This window comes from Gavia stellata, chromosome 2 (genome assembly GCF_030936135.1).
Source record: "Gavia stellata isolate bGavSte3 chromosome 2, bGavSte3.hap2, whole genome shotgun sequence".
In the NCBI taxonomy this organism is placed as follows: Eukaryota; Metazoa; Chordata; class Aves; order Gaviiformes; family Gaviidae; genus Gavia; species Gavia stellata.
Genome location: NC_082595.1, coordinates 110,122,204 through 110,144,834, shown reverse-complemented (window position 1 = coordinate 110,144,834; position 22,631 = coordinate 110,122,204). Strand labels below are relative to the sequence as shown.

Sequence of the window (22,631 nt, the reverse complement as noted above, 5' to 3'; positions counted from 1 at the left end):
AAGCTGCAGGTGGGGATGGGCTAAGGGATGACGTCTCTCTTTGGGCTTGCTCCAAAGCCCATTGGAAAAAAAAGCTGTCACTGGCTTCAATAGCTCCTGGACCCAGTCCTTCCCTGTCGCGCTGGGACAATACGGCTGATGATAGGGCAAGCTTTCCCCATGGCACTCACTGCCAGCGTGCCTCGGGCTTGGCCTGCTCTCAGCATGCCAGAGCAAGATGTCCACAGTGCCCACTGCCAACTGTGGAGATGGCTTTTTGATGCTGCTGGGAATTGGCCCGGGACCAGCGACTCATTTCAAGCAGGGCACCAAATTGCTATCTGTCATCTGGCTTTGGTGAGAAGGAGGGGAAGGAAGGAACAGAGCCATATGCCCCAGTCTGGCAAGGCACTTGAGTCATATGAGTGGCCTCCCAGGCGAGCTGCTTATGTGTTTGGAGCTATCTGGGCATTTTGTGAGATGCCTCCTTGGTCTGCTGATAAACATTTAAAGGGGAACTGTGGTTGAATCAGGACAAACTTTCAATGCAGATTACCTCGGCTCCTCCCTGCTAAGCCCCTTCAGCAAGAACACAACTGGTCGGGTCCCTTGCCTGCATGGCAATGACCAAGTGCTTTTCTGCTCATGCCTCTTCTGTCACAGGGAACCAGGGCTGGGTGATGGATGTTTCCCATTTCTTTTACTCCCCAATGAATGGCATGAGAGACAGAGGGAGAGAGAATATGTCTTCAACCCCATGGGCAAAGTTTTAGAATTGTTTTTCCTTATGATCTGTCTCACAGCCCAAGCCAAAGCCCAGAGTGTGACTCTGGTAGACCTTTCACTCACCCCATCTCCTGTTACCAAGGACTCTATGAGACAAAGACTTTTTTAGGCATATATTGCAGTTATCTTGCTGGATCTCAGGAAAAATACACTGGTCAGAAAAGGGAGGAAGATTTCTGCTTCTGGAGGAAAAGGACTTTGCTTAGGTCTGCATCAGTGTCTCACCCATCCCAAACAGAGGGTCTAGATGACATGTTGGTCTTTTTTGTACTGAGCCCTCCGGAATCTGATGCCTGTGTAGAAAGGGTGAACCCTGGCTTATTTATAATGGGTAACTCTGGTTATGGGACTCTGCACAAATGGGGACAATTTTGTGTAGTGCGGTCACAAGGATTTGAATTTGGGGTTTTGGATTCACGTTTCAGGACTGTTAGAATGTATATATTTAGTTACACCCACATTGAAAGACATCTGTGGAAAATAGGCAGCAACACCCCACAACAAGCACTTTCCCCTATGCATCGTTTTCCATCCAGCGTGGCATCTCCCATCCATAGTCCTCTGTGGCTGCATCTCTACTAAGAACCAAGTATTTGCAGGGATTGTTCTCTAGCCCTGAGGCCAGCAGGCACACCTTGGCCCCATCCATACTCCATCTTTTGCCATCCAAAAGAGCCCACGTCTAACTGTCTGCTGAGAATGGTCCCTGGTCTGTGTTTACTCCCAAGCAGTCCTTGAGGATCATTTGGCTCAGAGTTAGCTGGCCCAAGCCAAAACCATGTCAGGCCCATGATAACAGGGCAACAGTGGTGATGATGGATGCCCGTTGCTGGTGCCTATCTGCTTGCTCCCAGAACTGCATTTCTGCTGGGCTCTGCAATGGATATACCTGCTCGGCCCAGGCCAGCATGAAGGATCTTGTGCTGACCTTCAAGGTTAGCAGTACTACTTGTAGGATGAACTTTCAAATCTAATGAGTCTCTTTTCCACTTTCAGTGGAGGCACGGGAGTTTTAGTCTCTTCAGTTAGGTTCAGGCCACTGTTGATCACATTTGAAAATCACCCCCTTGGGCAACTAAAGGCTGAAGGCTCCCTTTCTAACTTGGTTGCCCCAGCTAAGAAGCTTACTTTGATCTTTGGGGCCTGAGTGGGAAGAGGACTGAGTAAGAAGTAATCCATTCATTTTTTGTTCTTTAGATAAGGCCTTGTTTTTAGATCTCAAACCACTCAACAAGTCAGGGTGCCTGGGGATATTTCCTACCCTATGAGTATATCTAACAGGACATTTCAGACAGCATGTAGTTCACAGCATATCCCTTATTCACAGCATATTATTGGTTAACTATCAGCCTGTCATCAGGGAAAATTAACTGAGAAATTTATCTCCACATGAGACTTAACTCACTGTCACCCACACAGGTAAACTCTCACTCGGGTGCAGGAGTGTTTAACTTGAGGTTGGCTCATCCCAAACCCACTCAACTCAATGGGGAATGCCTCCTCTGGGCAGTGAGGACAACGGCTAACCCACCCCTGCTTCTCGTCCTCCAATACCCCACACAGACCGGTTAAGTTTTCTAAACTAAGTGACAGGGGAAAGCATCTTAGAGTGCCCTTGCAAAAAAGGACAAGCCCTGATCATAAATGGTCTCCAGACATGGTACGGAAAGAGTGAGGACATGAAGAAACAGATAGGACTTTGCTTTGGGAGGGACAACAAAATTTGGCTACATCATTTACGAACTCCACCGGGATAACCCTTCAGCCAACACACATCTCTAGCTGAGAAGTCTAAAATCCCTTTTAGTGACTAACTTGTATCACTCTGCTTAAAAAAGTGACCCCCCAGACAGGCTGAAACTAATGCTTCTTTTTTTTTAAATATACGAGCAGCTTCAGACTAGTTATTGCAGGCTGCAGAGAGCGCAGGCACCACAAAATCCCAGACATTTCAACAGGACTTTGCATAAGGAAGGCTTACACTGCAAATCTCTTTCAGATCAACGGCAGGGTTATAGAGGAGACAGGCACAGCATTGGTGGATAGACAGTCCTTTTTTTGTGGGGGGAAACCCTGCGCTGAAAACTGCAGCCTCACGCAGGCAAATTCCTGGCAAAAGCATTGCGTAAAGCGCTCGTGACATGAGTGGAAGGACATTAGAGGTTGGGCTAAATCTCATTAAGTCTTAAAAGTAGACACATGACAAAATTAAGTAAAAGGAAACCTCTTTAAGAGGAGATTTATGCTGAGAAACTGGAATCCCTCTCACCTCGCTAACTGCCTAGAAGTTGGGTCTTTCTTTAAGCTGGCTGTATGTGCTCCTTTCCATTCAGTGCAGAGGAACAGGCACCTCTGCGGGGTGAAGTCGGTTAAGGATGGTTTATTCTGGAAGAAGTCAGGTGGATTATCTGCTAGGAGTGATTATGAAATGAAGATCTGGGTTGCTGGGCTTTTTTTGTTGTCATTAATATTACATTATCCCCCCCAAATATGCCATGTTATTCAAACCAGGGGAGTCCTCTGGCCAGTGCTGTCCAGGAATCTGAGAGAGATGGCCACCATTTCATCCCATCTTCTCCTAAATCTCGGATACAGTTAAGTTGAGTGAGGGACAGAGCTGCATCCTCTTCAGAGTCCCACCACCTCCTTTTGCCTAACCCTAAGGGTAGGTCTAACTGCATCACCTAGGTTCTGTCTGGATTCCCTGGAGAAAGGCGCTGCTGGAGGGCGAGCATCTCATCTCATCTCCTTCAGCTGCTTTGAACACAGGCTGATCCATGTTTTGGAGGCATCCTTCCTCCCTAACCTTCCGTTGACTCTGTTTTGGACCCAAATATCTGTGGTTGCAGCAGATGAATCGCTCGAAAAGGGCCTGCATACCAACACCAGCTTCTTCCACATGCATATTCAGAAGCTGATGTCAACCCATTTGTCCCAGCAGCCACAGCACAAAGTACCCCAGCTCAGGCTCTCAGGGTGCACCTTCAAGGACAGATCTGCTCACCCGACGGAGTACACCGAGTTCCTACTTCTTTTCTCTCTGTCCTATTTTCTGCTCTTCCTGAGTCATCGGACGATGGCAGAGGTCTGCCTTGTGCTAGAGATGTGATGAAGGAATGAATCCTGACCTTCATAAAATCTCAGGGGGGATTGTCCCAAGCTTTACCGAGGCTGGGACTTGGCCTCAAATTCCAGCTCCAGCACTTCTGCTGCCGGTGGTGTAAGACCATGCAGGAGATGCTAACTCTTGGGTGAGCAGGGGCCCATTGGTGAAACTGGTCTGTTCTTTGAGCACTGAAGGAGCAATGAACACAGGTTCCACCCAACCCTTTCAAACAGGTACCATTCAGGGTAAAATGGTTCTTGCAAGGCATGGTGAGGTTTTTCTTTCTTCCGCCCACCCAATAGATGTGGAAACCAGGAAATTAAGCGTTAGCCTCATTGCATCCCCTTCTACTAGTCCTCGCAGTGCTCCCCTACTCACTGCAACCACAATAGGCAAGATCAGCCCTTTCTGTCACCGTGCTTCTAAACACCTCTGGAGGAGATGCTCTGGGTTTGAGTAAAGACCTCCAGTGTATTCACTCTTTTTACCTCAACAGCTATCCTAACACAGGAACTAGGAGAAAAAAAGCAAAATTTCCAGTAACTCTCTTTCTACAGGTCCTTAAATAGGAGGAGGAGACATTAGCTGACCCATTTGGAGAAGACTGGAGCCTGGCTTGGCTTCCTGCACTGGGCTCGGCATTGCGGTCTTAAGTCCAGGGAGGACTGAGGCTTGGGGGAGGGATGTGTGCCATGTAAAATGGTAAACTGACCTTGCTGTAGCACTAAATGAATCCATAAGAGACTGTGTGAACCATATGGAAATAGCTGGAGTCTGGACATGTTCGCACGGGCTGTACTTGTGTTTATAAGCCCTGCTGCGGGCTGTCTTGCCAGCATGCATCCCTCAGTGACGCAGCTGATACTGTCCCTGTTTAGAGGCAGAACTGGCCTCTTCCTGTACCGTGTGATGAGCCACGCTCACACAGACACGATGAGCCAGAAGAACCTTGATTTGATTTTTAAACACACTGCCTTCCTAACAATATCTATCTTCCTTTGGTTTCTGCCTGCTTTAAGGGAAATCTTTGATGCTCCCTTTCATAACGACTCCCCTCAGCATTTAATTTCCTTTTACACAATTATGTACTGGCCGGGAGGAGGGGGAAGACGGGAGCACTGAACAGGCATGGAGATGCTCTAGGAAACCTTGCACCTGAGTCAGGAGCGCTGAGCACATTCTGCTGCTCGTATCCATCAGCAGCGCCCGCCGCTCAGCACGCAGCCCCGAAATGTGCGACCGCATCTCTGGCACAGGCGGGGGGGAAGGCAGGGAGAGGGTGCACTGGGGACCCGGAGAGCTTGGCTGCTGGAGCGTGGCAGGCAAAGAGCCCTCCAGGGCTCGGGGAGGCAGGCGAGGACGTGCATTGCCTTGGAAGAGAGCGCAGATTGCTTGGTGTGGTGGAGGAACGGAGGAACTGCATAGCTGAAGAAGGGGGGGTTGGAAAATGATGCAGCTTGTTCGGTGGATTAGGCAGCCATGCCTGGAAGTGGCAAACTGAAAAAGCCGCAGATTTGAAAGCCTAGAGGGATTATTCGGCCGTGTAGTCTGACTTCCAGCACAACAGAGGCCATCAAACTTCACCCAGTGCTTTCTGTCGCGAGTCCAACAATCTGCATAACGCCCTGGCAAGCCTCTTAGGTTGTGATTTATGCATTTTTAGTAGGGTTAATAATGTTGGAAGCAGCAGGAAAAGGGTGCTGGCAAATGTGAGCAGTTCTAGCAGAAGTTGTAGAAAGGCATGTTCATCATCTCAGCACTTTGGAGGCCTGCAGAGCTCGTGATGAGAGGTTTCAGAAAAAGACTGCATAAATAGGAGAAGGGAGGCCTCTGTAAACAACTGTGATGGACATGCTTAAAGTAAGGAGGAAGGGGAGAGCAGTCCGACCTACTGATGCTCTAGATATTGGTGACCTTGGGCCAACCAGCAAAATTTAACCCTGAAGAACCGCCCAGTTCCAATGCCAAATGGCATGCCACAAACAGGCTGTCTTTGGGAAGCAAAATCCGAGTGTCATCCCTGGTGTGTGGATTGAGCAGGGGCTGAATAACCCAGCAGCTCATCAGCTGACACCACTGTTGGTCCTCGGAAAGGACAGTTCTCCCTTGAGCTCGTGACTCAGGCTGCCAGCATTCCCAGGGGCATGGGCTGGTAGAGCTGCTCACCCCAGGGCTGGGACAGGGGCATATGCCTCTTGGCTGGGGTGGATGCCCCATGCTCCAGGACGTGACTGCAGCAAAGGACATCAGAATTGGCAAACTCTTCTCTTTGGTTGCTTCCAAGCCTCTGCTCATCTACCTACCTGCACTACAACATCTCTGCCCCTACACAATCCCCTCCACTGCCTTCCCCCCTTTCTTTTCTTCCATTTGCTGAGAACCATGGTACCAATGACTAAACCTTAATTCCTTGGCACTCTTCAGAAAGGTCCTGCAGTGTTTAGCTATAAAAAAAACCCCTTATACTACACTTCACACCATCAGAGCATTGCACAGGCATTGAACCTTCTGTCCTCACAACACAAATTCAAAACTGGCCAGTTTTATCATCCTACTTATGTAAGGAGGGAAACTGAGGCAGGGAATGATTGTGTTTACCCAGTGCCAGGCGACAAACGAATGGTGACACTTGCCATAGCAGCAGAGACTGCCTGCCTCCTCCTGACAACACCATCATTTCTTTGGACTGGACTGGGTGCGGAAGAGCTGAGTCTCGTCTTTTGACTGATACTGTTTTTTTTTCTCAGCGGAACGAGCAGAAATTTTACCCAGCGAACGCAGCGCGGAGCTGGAATGAGATTTGTCCCAAGTGGCAGCCCCGTACACGCCAGGTTGCGTAGGGCGGACGGTTAGCAAAACATCCATCGGCAGCTGAGCATGGGATCAGAGGGGGGAGGCCGGGAGGTTGGGGAGGGGGGGACGAGGGGGCCACTTACATGGTAATGTTTCTGCACGGTTCTTTTGGATCATTATGCAGAGCTGTAGCACCAGTTGAGGGGCGCTCTCGAGGAAAGTTTCCAGGAGGCGCAACATATTTACGTCTGCATATTCGTACATCATAGCCCAGTAGAAACGCCGCTGGTGTTCCTTCCGCCTCTGGCTCTGGATCCCCAGGTACATAGTTCGGATATACCTGCAGGAAACAGGAGGAAAAGCTGAGTGTGAGACTTTGGCATGCATCAAAACCTGAGGAGGACGGGGCTGTGGGCCAGTTATTTGGGAGGTTGGAGGGAGGTTGTCTGGGGGAAGGGAATCTGGGGTAGACACAGGTGTCTACACAGCTCTAACACTATCTCCTGCAAGATCTGAGGACCACATTTGTATTGCAAGAGTGGGAAACCTTTGACTTGCACCACCCAGACGTGAAATGTGTGGGTAGGAAATGGCCATGAAACATTTGCACAAGAAAACAACTCCCTCACTTCGTTTTCATGATGAGGAGAAGCTACTTGTCAAATGCTGGTCATGACACTTCGCGGTGGCTTGACAGATCATCTAAGCCCCTTCAGCACTATAGTAAGGAGCTTCCCTCATGGGCTGCAGAGATTTGTCCCTTTTTCATCACAGGTGGAGCAATGAGACACCACCTTCACCTTCAGCACATGTGTGACGCGCAAATGCAAAAGGCCACAGCTTGCCACTGGTCAGCTATTGAGACTCTGGGCAACGTTGGACTAGAAAGAGGTGTCTCATGCATGGACAGGTACGGCTGTATCACCTCTGTTTCCATATCAGGTGTGCAAGGAGACCTGCAAACCTCACCCTGGAGACACAAATTCCCTTCAAGGAACCTTTGGCCAACCTTTGTAAATGGAGGTGATCCAATCAGGGTAGCACAAGGTGCCCAGATGTCACAGGACTCATGCCATTTAAGAAAGGAAGCATCTCCTAACAGGGTCCTTTCTAATGCTTGCTGATATTAATGATCTAATACTGGGTCTTTTTCCTTCTCATCCTGAGCCGTGGCTGTAACCTTGTTCTCTGAAATTTGGGATGAGACTCACTTCACCTAATGCTGAACCTAAAGTTGGTCATCTGAGCTAGTCAATGGATAGAAATGTCCCCTCCCGGGACCGTTCATCTGTCCCACCTCAGATGCCAGCTTGACAGTGGGATGAAGTGCCTTCTGAAGGCTCTGGGAGGGGCTCACAGCACAAACTGGGGTTTCGCCAAAATGATTAGATCATTCCTTGCCACTCGGGGCGAGATTGCACAGCAAGGAAGAGCAGGAGGAAAGGACATAAGCCTCGACAGCTTCTGTATCTCCAAATTACACCCAGGGGCAGGGAGCTGGGACAGAAGCAAAGGTAGCACTGAAAGCCCTGCCCTTTCTCAGCACCCTCTCCTTCCTTCCCGTTCACGGTTCACAAGCACAGAAGACGAAAAATCCCGAAAGAAGACGCAAGGACACAAAAAATGACGCAGGAAAGCCACCAGATGGGGCTCGACACTCGAGAAAATGCTACGCCAGTCACATACGACACTGGTGACACTGGTGTGACATCCCCAGCAGAGCCAGAGTGGGGTGGAAATGCCCGTGGAACCACCTGCTCTCCAATGGACACCAGTCCTCCTCCCACTCCCCAACATGCCCAATGCCACCACCTGTACTCAGCATTTCCCTGGAAGCACCCAACCCCAGAAGATGCAGGATGACACGGGAATTCTGCCTTCCCTTCACGCATTCAGGAAATTAAAGAAATGTAGTTTAGCTGGAAAGGCAAAGTTGGGGAGAGTGAGTTGTAATGGCTCAAGGACAAAGCAGAGAAAAGCAGCATGCAACTGGTTTTTGTAATATCAGTGACACAGGGCTGCCGAAAACCAAGGTGGTGGTGCCCATAAGGTGCTGCCCAAGTGCATTTGGGCAAAGACAGCATCACCTCTGCCAAACTCTTTCCACAGAGACATTTACCGAATCTGTCCTGTAGTCTTACATGGCCTTCCCTTCCCAGGAGCTCCCATTCCTGCTAGCACATGAAATCTAAATTCCTCTTCTGAAGGTTAAGCCACTAATTTATCATCATCCAAGTCATGGACAAGGAGAAGAATTTATTCATTTTCACCCTGCAGCAGTCTTTTATCTGTTTGCACATAGTTACCATGTAAACGCTCAGTCTTCTTTTCTCCAGACTAAAAAAACCCAATTTCTTTTCAGTCCCTTCTGGCAGCTCACATTTTCTAGACCTCTACTCTTCTGCATTGCTGTCCCCACCAGCTGTCTCCAGTTTTTGGTTATTTTTAAGACCATCTTTACTTTCCCAAGCACTTCACGTTGGCAGAACCAAACTATAACAATGGCATTGAGTGACTCAAAAAGATTAAGAAGAAACTAACAGAAGGGACACCATGTCCTGCAATGATTTTGTCCTTCATTGCTAGGGATTCACCACTATCTACACAGTTTAAGCATGAATGTTTCTAACTGGCCACAATGAGAGGACATGCCACCTATTCATGGAGGCAGCATACATAAAAGGCCATAAAAATGCACTGGATTAATATAATTCCCTGGTCCTGTCTCCATCAATAGCCAGAACAATGGCAATGACTGTAACACCAAATTCTCTTGACTGTTGAGCCCACAGTCTTTTGTAAAGGTCAACTGTATTGTGCCCCTTCCATAGATGGGGAAACTGAGTCATAGAGCACCAAAAGGGCTCTCCCGAAGTCTTCTGGTATCAGAACCTAGATCATTTAGTGCGGTCCCCAGCCTCTAAACACCACAACACAAGCACATGAGTGGAGTACCGCTCTGCCTGCTGATGGTCCTCCATCCAGGGTGGACATACTTCCTTGACACCATAAAGTCCAGCCTTGCCCAATCTGATCTGTGCTGGAAGACCCAGAAGGACAAATCTGTCCCTAGCAAACTGCCACATGGTACTGTGACCTCAGGAATCCCTTGGCATAATTCTGGCCAGCAAAAGGTCACACCCTCCCAAATGAACAGCGCGTGAGCAAGACAGCTCCAAGGACCATTTGCAGCTGAAGGGAAATGAACTTCCCTCTGTACTCTCTTTTTGGTCCATGCAAAAATATGGTGCTCTCTCTTTAGCATCCTTCAGACGCAAATCTGACAAAGAGGGGAAAGGGGGGAGTAAAACCCCATTCCTCCTTGGTGCCAGTCGATTGGGAGTTTTCAGCAGAGAAAGTGCGAGAGTAACTGGGAAAAGCAGTGTTTCTACCTGGTAGGCTTTCAACAATTAAAAAATACCTCTCTAATTAAGCAACATAAAATTTCACCCAGCTGTAACATTGGTAACGCTTAACCCTATTTCCAAACACAAATGTACAGCACCAGTGTAAGCAGTTTTATTCCAGTATATCTGTTTCTTTGTGTTATTTTATTTACTTGTTTGAGGGCTTTTTCCTACCTTTACTAACACTGGTTAAGTGTAGAGAAACTCGGAAGAAAAAAAAATCAATGTCATTTCACCTGAATTTTGTTGTTCTCGGTCAAGCTGGTAGCAAACAGGATTCTATAATTAGACTTTCAAATCCATATTCAGGCCTGATCTTCATTCTTTAGCAACATGATGCTTCCTCTTATGTCAGTGAAAGCCATTCACTGCTCTGTGCTTTTGAAAATCAGGCTAATTTATTTATTTAAGAGCTTAATTTTGGATACAGGAGCCTAACTTAGGGCTTTTTATTTTTTGAATCCTGGCTATTTTTATATACAAGTGTGTGTATTTGTGTGCATGTATGTATTTTTAGTTCTAAGTCCCACCATGGCTTCAAGAGATAGGACTAATTTGGGGTTGGGAGGAGGATTCGGGGTGGTTTTCTTTAAATGCACAAAGGATTGGCTGTCCCCTCCGTTCTGGCAGGGTTCCCAGAATTCCTGTTGGTATAATTACCCTCACGCTTATTTACTACGTATGTCACAGTAGCACACAAACTGCGCAGGGCAAAGTCACTGCTGTCCCTGCGCCAAAGCACATTTTTAAGGAGCCAAAGCCATCAGCTCCAGAAATGTGGTCAAATAACCTTTGGAGAGAGCCCCAGGATGCCATCAGGAGGAATAAGAGGAGATGCTCCTACTGTAAACCTCCCCCCCACCCCAACCTAAGTGCTATGGAAAAAGATGCTTCATGTGGATGTCAAAGGCTGCTCAGCAGTCTCAGCAAGGACTGTAGCAGAAATGTCCAGAGATAGGATTATGGAGTCAGAGGCTCTGTATATATCATTAAACAAAGCAGACCAAAGACCAGCCTTTGTCCTTGGCCAGCTGGCATGACTCAACTCCACGTGGCTACATCCATGCTAGTTGGCCTTGGCCAAAATTGCCAGAGACTGTGCTGACAATTTAACAGGGTGAACTATTACAGGATCGTGCCTGTGCCTTGGCACTGTTCGATGCGGCTCTGAATAGTGTAGGAGGATGCCTCAGGCAGCAGGCTGGCTTAAAACGAAGAGGATGCTAATGTGTAAGAAGATTGCAGGAGCACAAAAAGGCACATCAGCACAAGCCCTGGGCTATGTTTTGAGGAAAAAAGAGTCCTGATGGCCTGTCTGACACAACCACAAGCTGACCAAGGTCAGAAATCTCAGACTATGTCTACAATAGTCAACAAAGGACAGGGGCCTGATCACTTTTCCTGAGGCCAATAGGCCCAGACTGACCACAGAAATGAACTCTCTCATTCTCCAGAAAGAGGTAGCTGCCTTCATACTCAGTATTGGGAACCATCCCTGGCCGCTATGGAGTCCTGAACCCTGCTCAGGTTATGATTACTTGGGAGACTGCTAGTAAGCATTGACCAATCTAGTGATTATACTAACAGCGTAGCAGCATGATGAAGTTACAGTGCTCAAGAGCAGGCCTTGAAATTGCCCAGTTTGCTAGTATAGGTATATGGAAAAATGGAAAGGAATATGATTCGAGGTACTCAGTCCACTCCCAACAGCTCCCGGTTGAGAAACTCTTCTGGATCAAGCAGAGCCAAGCCTACTACTGCTTTTAGGGAAGCAAACCCTGGCTTGAAAAATGGGAGAGCATGCTTGAGAAGTCAGAAACAGACCTCTAGGGAAAGGAGGAGCTCAGAAAATTAACTCTGCTGAGTAAGTTACAACTTACACCTGCAGCACCTTGCATGCCCCTTTGGATGAGTAGGATTATCAAGACCAGGAGGGCAACAGGTACAACACCCTTCCCAGCATCTCATTAACCTCCTCCACATCTCTCTGGAGAACCCTACTTTGCCATGGCAGTATGGTTATATCCCAGGTGTCATGGTAGCAACGCAGAGCGTTTGGATGGACACCATCTCCCTCACCATCCCGTGGCACCAGCCTTCTCCCTGGTGCTCACTCCTCGAAGAGGGGTGGGATGGGGCGAGTTATTCAGCTGACAGCTAACCCTCCTGCCGTCTCCTCCGCAGGCACTCCTGCTAACTCTTGCAAGGGGCCATTATCCTTATGCACTAGAGGGTATTTACAGATTAAAAGCCCACTCCTTGGAAGGGAGGAAATGAGGACATGTGTAACTGCTCGGCTGGAAGGCTTGCAGCGGAGGCTGCCTGAACATACCCTTAAAATGAGGTTATGTAAGGCCAGATCTCAGCTGGAGCGAGCTGGCATCCACAGGGCTCTAGCAATTTACACCAGCTGCGGCTTTGGCCCGCTTTTTTAATTTTAATGAATTATTTTCATTCTAACAGATATAAAAGGAATATAAGATGCAGCGCTCAAGCAACAGGGGAGCATGAAAGTAAAATGCTGTCTATTAAAAAAATCCAAATCAAACTCAGAGTTACCATCACAATTAACGTGCTCAATATCAACATTTGTTAGCGATTTTTTTCTTTGTTATAATGCTGCAAGTTAGCAGTAAGGATTCACAGATGGATAATTATTGTTCCTAGTTTGAGTATCAAAGTAGTAACTACGGGCCCCATCCAGGTGCCAATATACCACAGCTTCATCTGGCTGCTTCCACAGCATCAAACTCCTCCAGAACAAGGGGGCTGCATCCAAAGAGCCTCTGGGGAATGGTTCCTGGCCTGGGCTAGAACTTAAAGGTGTGCAGGGCTTATTTACACCACTGCTAGTAGTCTTGGGCCAAAACCATGCTGGGGACCATTGCTAAACTGGGAAAGATCACTCGCCATCTCAGAAACAAGCAAGGGTACCTTAAAGTGCTCAAGCCACACTGCCCAACTCGCAGAAGGCAAAGTCAGGGACTGGGAGAATGAAAAGCCACCCACTGTAGGAGAAGATCAGGTTTGAGACCATCTAAGGATCTTGAAGGTGCACACGTCCATGGGATATGATGAGATGCATCTGCGGGTCCTGAGGGAAGTGGCAGATGAAGTTGCTAAGCTACTATCCATCATATTTGAGAAGTCATGGCAGTATAGTGAAGTTCCCACTGACTGGAAAAGGGGAAACATACCTCCCATTTTTAAAAAGGGAGAAAAGGAAGACCCGGGGAACTACAGGCCAGACAGTCTCACCTCTGCCCAGCAAGATCACGGAGCAGATCCTCCTGGAAACTATGCTAAGGCACGTGGAAAACAAAGAGGTGATTTGTGACAGCCAATATGGCTTCACTAAGGGCAAATTGTGCCTGACAAATTTGGTGGCCTTCTACAATGGGGTTACAGCATTGGTGGATACAGGAAGAGCAACTGATGTCATCTGCCTGGACTTATGCAAAGCATTTGACACTGTCCTGCACAACGTTCTTGTCTGTAAATTGGAGAGACATGGATTTGATGGATGGACCACTTGGTGGATAAGGAATTGGCTGGATGGTCGCGCTCAAAGAGTTGCGGTCAGCGGCTTGATGTCCAAGTGGCGACCAGTGACAAGCGTCATTCCTCAGGGATCAGTATTGGGACCGGTGCTGTTTAACATCTTTGTTGGTGAGCTGGACAGTGGGATCGAGTGCGCCGTCAGCAAGTTTGCCAACGACGCCAAGCTGTGTGGTGCGGTCAACACGCTGAGGGAAGGGATGCCATCCAGAGGGACCTTGACAGGCTCAAGAGGTGGGCCCATGCGAACTTTGTGAAGTTCAACAAGGCCAAGTGCAAGGTCCTGCATGTGGGTTGGGGCAATCCCAAGCACAAATACAGGCTGGGCAGAGAATGGATTGAGAGCAGTCCTGAGAAGGACCTGGGGGCATTGATTGACGAAAAGCTCAACATGAGCTGGCAGTGTGCGCTGCAGCCCAGAAAGCCAACCCTATCCTGGGCTGCCTCTAAAGAAGCGTGACCAGCAGGTCGAGGGAGGTGATTCTCCCCCTCTACTCTGCTCTCATGAGACCCCACCTGTAGTACTGCATTCAGCTCTGGGGCCCCCAACATAAGAAGGACATGGACCTGTTGGATCAAGTCCAGAGGAGGCCACAAAGATGATCAGAGGGCTGGAGCACCTCTCCTATGAAGACAGGCTGGGAGAGTTGGGGTTGTTCAGCCTGGAGAAGAGAAGACTCCAGGGAGACCTCAGAGCAGCCTTCCAGTACCTGAAGGAGGACTACAAGAAAGCTGGAGAGGGACTTTTTACAAGGACAGGTAGTGATAGGACAAGGGGTAATGGCTTTAAGCCGAAAGAGGGTAGATTTAGATTAGATATAAGGAAGAAACTCTTCACCATGAGGGTGGTGAGGCACTGGAACAGGTTGCCCAGAGAAGTTGTGGATGCCCCAACCCTGGAAGTGTTCAAGGCCAGTTTGGACAGGGCTTTGAGCAACCTGGTCTAGCGGAAGATGTCCCTGCCCATGGCAGGGGGTTTGGAACTAGATGATCTGTAAGGTCCTTTCCAACCTAAACCGTTCTATGATTCTACAAAATCTTCTCACAGCACTAAGCAAGCAGTGCACAAACCCTTCCTTTAATCCAGCAGCCTCATAGATCATCCAACTACATATGACTAAATCTCCCATTGTTTTGATGGCCTTCATCAGGGCCCTGATTTTCAGAATCGGGATTCTCAGAAATTTCTGAAATCTTGCCACTTTTGCTATTTCTTCATATGATTTATATCTAAGAATTAATAAAATGCAACAAGAAGTGTGTTCATCAAGTGTTTCAGCCCTTCCGCCTTGCAGCTTCTGCCCTCTTCTGCCCAGTAAACATGCTTCAGTGTAAAACTACTCCTTATCTAGTTAATTGCTTCTATCAGCTCCTATTAAAAAATTAATAATCTCCATTCCATGCCCTGCCTTGCTTATTGGAGGAGAATGTCTCTGAACACAAACCAAGCTTATTCCATGCCTTAGAGACACTTAAAATGCTTAAATGTGTGGCATGACATCATCCATGAGTTCTGTAGACTAGTAGGTCATGGAGGACACTGTATTTCTTCAGACACAGTTTATCATCATCTCGGTGCCAAACTTGGAACTCCAATATGAGATTTTATCCACCTTCTAACTTATCACAGTATCACTGTGATCCATGATCAGGCTTAGGAGTCACTCACAACAAGATTACACAACAGTGATTCCATCAAGGTGATAAAATTGGATTACTTGGCCTATATTAACATTTTTGAGTTAAACTGTACCAATGCCTGCTTCAATCTCTTTTCACATTTCCTAGCATCCACACATTCCTGTTGGCCTGTTATTTCCTTATCCCTCCTTGAAAACTTCTCTGTGAGTGAGATTCTCAAAAGCATTTGCCAAGATCTGTTCCCTTTAAAGCCAAAGGGTCAAGTCAAGTCAAGCTTTCTGAACGCCCCTAGTTCATAGACATGATAACCACCAGTTCGGGGAAAATACTGGTCTTTATGTGAATTCAAAACCCTATTGTTTAAATGCACATATTTGAGAGGGGATGATACTTGAACATCCATTTATATTAGAAAGTCTTGCTTTTTGTGAAATACTATTTGCAACTAAAATATCTACTAGTAAGAATGATAGTGCCAGTCTTCTGTTGCACAGGAGAAAGAGTAGTAATTTCATATTCTAAGCCTGTTTAAAGCTGTTTTAAAGCACAGGTGGCTTTCCTATACACCAACCATGAAAAAGGCATCTGATTTATTTTGTAAACCGTACATTGGGGAGGATCATATCATAGAGTGATGGAATAATTTAGGTTGGAAGGGACCTCCAGAGGTCTCTGGAGCAAGCCTCCCCTCTAACTTTGAAGTTAGAGAAGGTTGGTCATGGCCTTGTGTAGTTGAGTTTTCAAGATCTCCAAGGATGAAGACTCCACAACCTCTCTGGGCAACCTGTTCCAGCACTTAACCACAATCACTGCAGAAATGATTTTCAGCCCGAGAATATTTTCACTATTTAAAGAAAGTCTACAAATCCACCCCTCCTTGAAAAGAGTCAATTCCATCAAATAGTTGGAGAGACAAAAAAATAATGATGCTGCAGGATTTTTAGGATGCAATTCCTGCAGCTGTGATGTGTGCAGGCTGACCTAACTTGTGGCTGATAATTTGGCAGCTCTGATACACGAAACACAGAGCTGTGATTGATAATGTCAGAGTAATGTTCCCAGCTACTCTGAAATTATTGCTTTGATTGCAATGCCAGCTGAATGGGACATATACCTATATCATCTCCTCTGGGACGTCGTCCACGGTCTTTGTTCAGTTCCATTTTTACTGATATTGAGGACTGTAAGACCACATGGCAGAGCTGCAGGTGTGCATTTCATCCTGCTGACAGATACCGGGGTCATAACCTCCAGCAGACACATGTGGCAGAAAACTGGGGCGAGGGCATTGCTGCAGCTAAAGCTCCAGAGGCCAAAACCACGTGAGCTGCCCATACCCATGTTGCTCAATTTGGGGGCTGTTTCTGGGATTTGTCTGTGACTAGTCTCCTTCCCTAGCTGCAGAGTAGTTTTTTCTGACTCACAGACTGGAAGATCACAACCAGAAGAGAAACACATCATAAGAAAGTGCTAGCCCTAAACAGCCCTACTTTCTGGCACTAATTTTCAAACCTTCCCAAATCTGGGCTGTTACTGAAATATCCATGCTTAGCCAGAGCCTGGCCAGTATTTCTTTATTTGCAAAAACAGTCATGAATGTGTCATTGGCATATTCATGATGAACCCAAGTTTGCAAGCAGCTTTGCCCAGGCAGCCTCTCCTTGCCTGCATCCCCACGGGCTGCGGGGTTCCCCTGGATATCGAGGTTGCAGAATCCCTATTTCCAGATCTTTGCTCGCTGAATCAATATAGCATCAGAGAATAGCTTTGTAGCGGGAGCTACTACAGTTTCCACCCAGGCTCGTAGCAATCATGTTTATGTTTTTACTCGTCAATTATTTTGTGAGGTGTAGAGTCCTAAAACAGAAAAAAACCCCAAAGACCTCTTCAGCACCAGGGTATGAATGCCCTTTTTTGATTTTAATGTGGGAAGCACCTCCATGCTGTGTAAAGGAGCAGGCAGGGTAGCAGGGGCTGCTGGTGAGGTATCAAAGTCATGGGTGCTGCAGAGACATGTCACAGCATCTATCACACGTGGGATGGTCTTGCATCCCAGCACTGAGCCAAATGCCCTCTTTTATCACAGATTCCCCCCCAAATTAGTTATGAATACTTAAGCCCCAGTCCCCTTCCTACTTTACACATACTTATTTACTGAAAGTATACTCCAACACCTAGTGCTATCGCCTCCGGCAAAGCCTTCTGTTTTAAATCAAAGCTGTTAAATAGCTTTACACAGAAAGAAAGAAGTTGAACTCAGACTGAATTTTTGCTTCAAGTGTGTTTGAGCTAATAGGGTTTAATGTCAGGTCTCTCCTTTTGGAAATAAAACTGGTCCCAGTCCAGTAAGCCTTACAGGAACAGATGCAGCTGAAGGCCTTGAAAGTAAGCAGAGGTCTTTCAATTGACTTGTCTTGGCTCCAAGCAAGGGAAGTTTCAGGAGAAATCCAGAGAAATGCCCGAGGGCTCCCAAAATATGAGTATTCAAGGGCATGATACTACAGGGACACATGGGAATAGTCACCTTGCCCTTTCTATAGGATGGGCAACGTTACAGTACTTTTAACCCAGATGGTCTTGAGAGGTGATTTGGCATCACGTGGACTCACCAGAGCCACGGGATATCTCAGGAGAGGAGAAGCTTGCATTGCTCTGGGAGGCCAGTCAAAGACAGGGACACATCTTCATCTCCTCATGGCTCTCTGCAAGCCTCCAAGATCCCTTGGTGGAGAATACAGAGCAGCAGAGGGGAAAGCCATGCCTTTTACTAACAGTGAGTCCCCTGGAGATGGAGACGTTCTGTGCTGGTTTTCTCTTTTAAGGATTTTCCACTTCCTGAGCAATTCAACAAACCAGTTTGGGGTAGCAGGTCCAAAGATCTGAACAGAGACTGCTGGTTGCCTGGGGTCTAAACCCTCAAAAACTGATGTGGACCCCAGAGCCAAAGAGGAACACAACTGGGAGCTTGTCCCCTCACTCAGAGTGAAATGTTTCCTATTCCCAGGCTCTGGCTGCTGGGGAAGATGAGGGGATCATGTCTCCTGCTGGGAGATCAGGGAACTGATATGGATTCTAGGGTAGTATTCACTGCATTTACAGTATTTACTCTCTCCCTGGCCATCAAGGTCACTGATGCTGAAGCAGGACCTGAAATCACTAGACAAGACTTTTCTGTACAGCAAAGTCTCTCCTAACCCCCATGGATGCTGTCTTTGAAAAGCTGAGAAGGTGAACGTTCCAGGATTTTTTAACAGCATGACAGAAAAACACCATCCAGGAGCAGTTTAGGGGGAGAGGACCCTGCTTAGGAAAAGGGGGCCTGATTCTCAAGGACCTGGTGAGGCTGAAAAAAAGCCCCTGCCTGCTGCAGAGCTGCCAGGGTCAGAGCTGTAGGCTTGCTGCTGGCTGCAGCGTGCTGTCCCCACCGCTTGCATCCCCTTCCCAGCACACACTGCTGCGGAGCAAAGCTTCAGGGCTCCCTAAGGCCAGCAAATCCTCCGGGCACTGCTCATCAGAGATCGGGAACGCTGGGGACCACCCCAGCCTTGCAAGGGACCGTCACGGACCTGGAACTATGTGTTCAGTAGCACGTCCCCGGCTCGTCTGTGCTGCTGGGGTCAAAGGCACCCCTGGAGCACGGCTTCTGAAGCGGCGGCTTTGCACGACGGTTGAGACTGTCACCTTCTTTTTGCCATCCGTTTGAGAAGAAGGAGCTAAAAATTGGGTGAGCGCCTGTGAAATCCTGGAAGAACAGCCTCAGATCCCAACTATTTTTAGTTTCGCAGAAGCTGCGCATATATTAGCAAGGGCCTGCCTTCCTCTTCGGGTGCGCATGGCTCTGAGAAATCGCACGGTGTCCTTCCAGCCTGCCAGGAAAGAGTTTAACCCTTGTCGTCTCGCCACAGTTGGCCCCATCCAGTTGCACCTTGATATGGACACTTATGGGCACCAGAAAAGAGGGTAGAAAAGTCTTCATGGCCATTTTGGATCTAGCCAGGTGGAGGAAGAATTGGTGGGGAACTTTGCCCCACGGCCCTTATATCATTATATCTGGTGTGAGGAGCAAGGAGCTTTGGTATTACTTGGAGACTAGAAGGAAACTCCAGCACAGAAATAGCATCTGACTCCCATCACCATGTGGAAACAGCCACACTGGGGGCTGAGAGGGGTAGGAAGGAATTCAAAGCATTTGCATGACCCAAGAGTTGATGTCTCAACTCCAATGACCTGTCACGATGGTCAAGCTGGATGCCATTCATGAACCACCATGTATCGCCTTCAATGCACCCACCATGAGGTGCTTAATCCTAATCTGCAATCTCCTATCCATGTAATCTCCTGGGAAACATGACCTCATCGCCAGACAGGCTCCTCAGATGCTTAGCATTGCATCTCCTTCCTCCCACTGGCTATGTCTCCACTGATCCAGACACATCACGCCAGGAAAACCATTGCTTGGACCCATAAAGGGCCCATAAAGGGGATGAGGCCAGGAATGGGACATGAGATCACAAGCTCGCCGAAATGCACGATGCCTTTCAACACACTATTAACAGAAAATAATTGCAACATTTATTTCTACACTGCTTCCTTCATGAAAGGATGAAAAGCACTGCCTGCGCGAGGTGCACGCAGACGATCTCTGCACTTCACACCCACAGTGCATGTCAGCTCCGCTGCCCATGCACTTTAACATTTTCCAGCTCTTTAATATTTATTACCTCTGCCGCTTTGTATTACTCATCAGCTATTCCTGGCCAGAGGAAATGTACTGGCGGGTTCTGAAGCGTGTACGTACTCTGTTCTTTAAGGGGACTATAAGTATAACAGCAGTCTTGCAAACACGCACACGCTGCACTGCATTTGGGCATCACAGTCTCCTGGAGCTTTTGAGGCATTGGGTACAAAAGAATCAAACAAGCCTAACCATCCCCTAGCAGTGGCTTTTCAAAGGCCACAAGGATGTAGTAAGCCATCAGGAGAGGAGACACAGCACTTTTGGAAGGTATAGGAGCCCTTACCTCAGCGCATTTCTGCTGATCCCTGCAGAAACACCCCTTTCGCCCTCGGCATGCTTAGGAAGTTCACATGAGCATCTGTCCATGCTTTACTTGCACTTATTTTACAAGTATCCTCCCAGCCCCGTGATTAACCACCAGCCTGCCAGCAGCTTTGCCTGGTTGAGTATTTCTTCCAGCTGCTGGGGGCTTGGGAGCTCCCGGTAAGGATATAATACAACAAAGCAAGTCAAGCTATGCGGGAGCCTATGGGTGGCTGCACTTGCAGCTGTTTCATTTAATAGGTAACCCCTAATTAAGACTGACTCTAAATAACATGACAAAGATGACTACTTTCTAGTGGTCATGGTCAGGAGAAGAAACAGCCCAGGTACAGTATTGCCCAGTATTACAGTAATTTTTCTTTTTTTTCCTCTTCTCCTACTAATTTAAAAGGAGCTTTCTGCTTGGAGCTTAATAAAAGTGAAGCCAACTGACCATGTCCTCTCTCTATCACACTCCGGGTACAGCTGAGTCTTCTCGTGCCAGCAGACAGTTTATCCAAGTGACACAAATGCGGTCACAGGAGCTTTCTGTCAGTGAACAGCATCTGGGCTGCGAGGTACGGGATTCTGCAGCCCAGCCCAAGGGACTGATGTTCATGCACAGTTAGGTGCAGAAATGGAGGCAGAGAGGTTAAGCGACTGTCCCTGAGCTAGTGGGGGAAATTATTGTGGAGGCTGGTGGTTTTTAATTTGGGAGGTCCTTGTCCCCCTGTGCCTGCTGGGTGGGCTCCTCTTCTCCTTTCAGAAGTGCAAGGTGCATGCCTCATGCAAAAGAATATAAAGCCCTTCATTTTCACACACGTCCTTTCGACCTCCTGCTACTCAAAATTCTTCCCCAGCCAAATCGAATGCCTCTTGCATGCCTGATACAGCCAACGCAGCTGCCCTGCACTGCGCGGAGGATGTTTGCATTAACATTGACTATCGTAAATGCTTAGACGAGATATATCCCAGAAGCACCAATAAATTGCTGAATGCATTGATCTAGACGTGACTCAGGAGTCGCCACTGAATAATCTCTTTAGGCACCTTCCTCTGGCTAAGCCCAGGCAGAGTTTCTGCTCTCATCAGCAAAGTAGTAGAGGTCTCTTCCATCTTGCACTTCTCCAGGGGAAGGCCAGCTTCAATGACACGTGAGGGCTATTGATTTCTGTAATGAATGAATGGATTTTCCCTTCCTGCGCTCACACCCCCTCCCTCTCCTGTGGAATAATTCAGCGCCTCTGTCATTTACAGCCCAAATGCCTCTCCGAAGTGCAAACATGCAACCTTTCCCTGCTGGCATTGCACACTGTCTCCAAAGCCTCTCTGTTTTCTCCTGCCTTCTCTGATCTTGCAGAGTGTTGCCTCCTGGAGGGAGGATTAACTTCATGCAGCGAGGCAAGGATCCAAGGCAATGGAGAACATGGAAGTTTTCCTCCCAAGAAGGAAGGCATGCGGCCAGAGCAGTTGGGTAAGTTCAGGCTGTGTGTCAGATGCTGCAGAATTGCCTGTTGGGATGGGCCTGGAAGAGATTCCTGCACTCCAGGGATCTGCCCTTGAACAGGAGCGGAGCAGATGTCGTGGTCATTGAGGAGCTGAAGGAAATACAGCTGGGGGTTTTGCAGTTATGTGTTGAGGCAAAAAAAGAACCGGTGTACAGCAAGGTCAGCTGAGAAGCAAAGGGATGTCCTCTTTTGGCTACAAGGAGTCTCACTGCTAGCCCAAAATGTCCTTTCTCCCTGCCTCTTCTGGCTCCTTCCTAGGTAACTCCCTCCCACCATCTGCTTCTCCCCAGCCAGGTCTCTGTAGCTCATCTGAAGTGCCACAGCCGACCTCCTGCTTTTGAGACCCCGCTCTTCCCATCGCCCCACGTTCAAGTGACCTGGCTTCCCTGCAACCTGCTGCCCAGCTGCTGTCGGACATGGCTTAGGGGAATTGCTCTGCAGCTAAGGGACGTGCCAGCTACCTGTGCACATGTTCAAAAGAGCCCTTTTGCAGGCACAGTCCCCAGATGCAGCCTGACACCGTTAGACCTCCTGCCCCTACAAGCCCTGCCTCGCCCTTCACAGGAGTTAGGACCTCAAACATCATGGGACATAGCATATGTCACCTCCTACATTTGCAGAGAAGGTGTTGGACAGACCTGCCATCAGCAACCGGCTTGAACAGGCTCTGAGAGATTTCCTGACCATAAAGCTGAGATCGCAGAGCTCAGCATCCCACCTGCCACCTTAGGGAGCGGGGATTTGACATAACCCCTCCGTTACAAACTCTGAATCTGACTCAGGTTGTAGCCTCCAAAGCTAAGCCCTGACTG

General features: G+C 48.0%; 1 protein-coding gene across 2 annotated transcripts in view; it reads right to left on the bottom strand.

The window, feature by feature from the left end:
• Positions 1-22,631, bottom strand: part of XKR6 (XK related 6) — a 191,655-nt gene that overhangs the window by 14,682 nt on the left and 154,342 nt on the right. For both annotated transcript variants that reach the window (XM_059835429.1, XM_059835430.1), the window contains one exon: positions 6,808-7,004. In XM_059835429.1, coding sequence (XP_059691412.1) covers positions 6,808-7,004 — 197 coding nt within the window. The remainder of the gene's footprint in view (positions 1-6,807; positions 7,005-22,631) is intronic.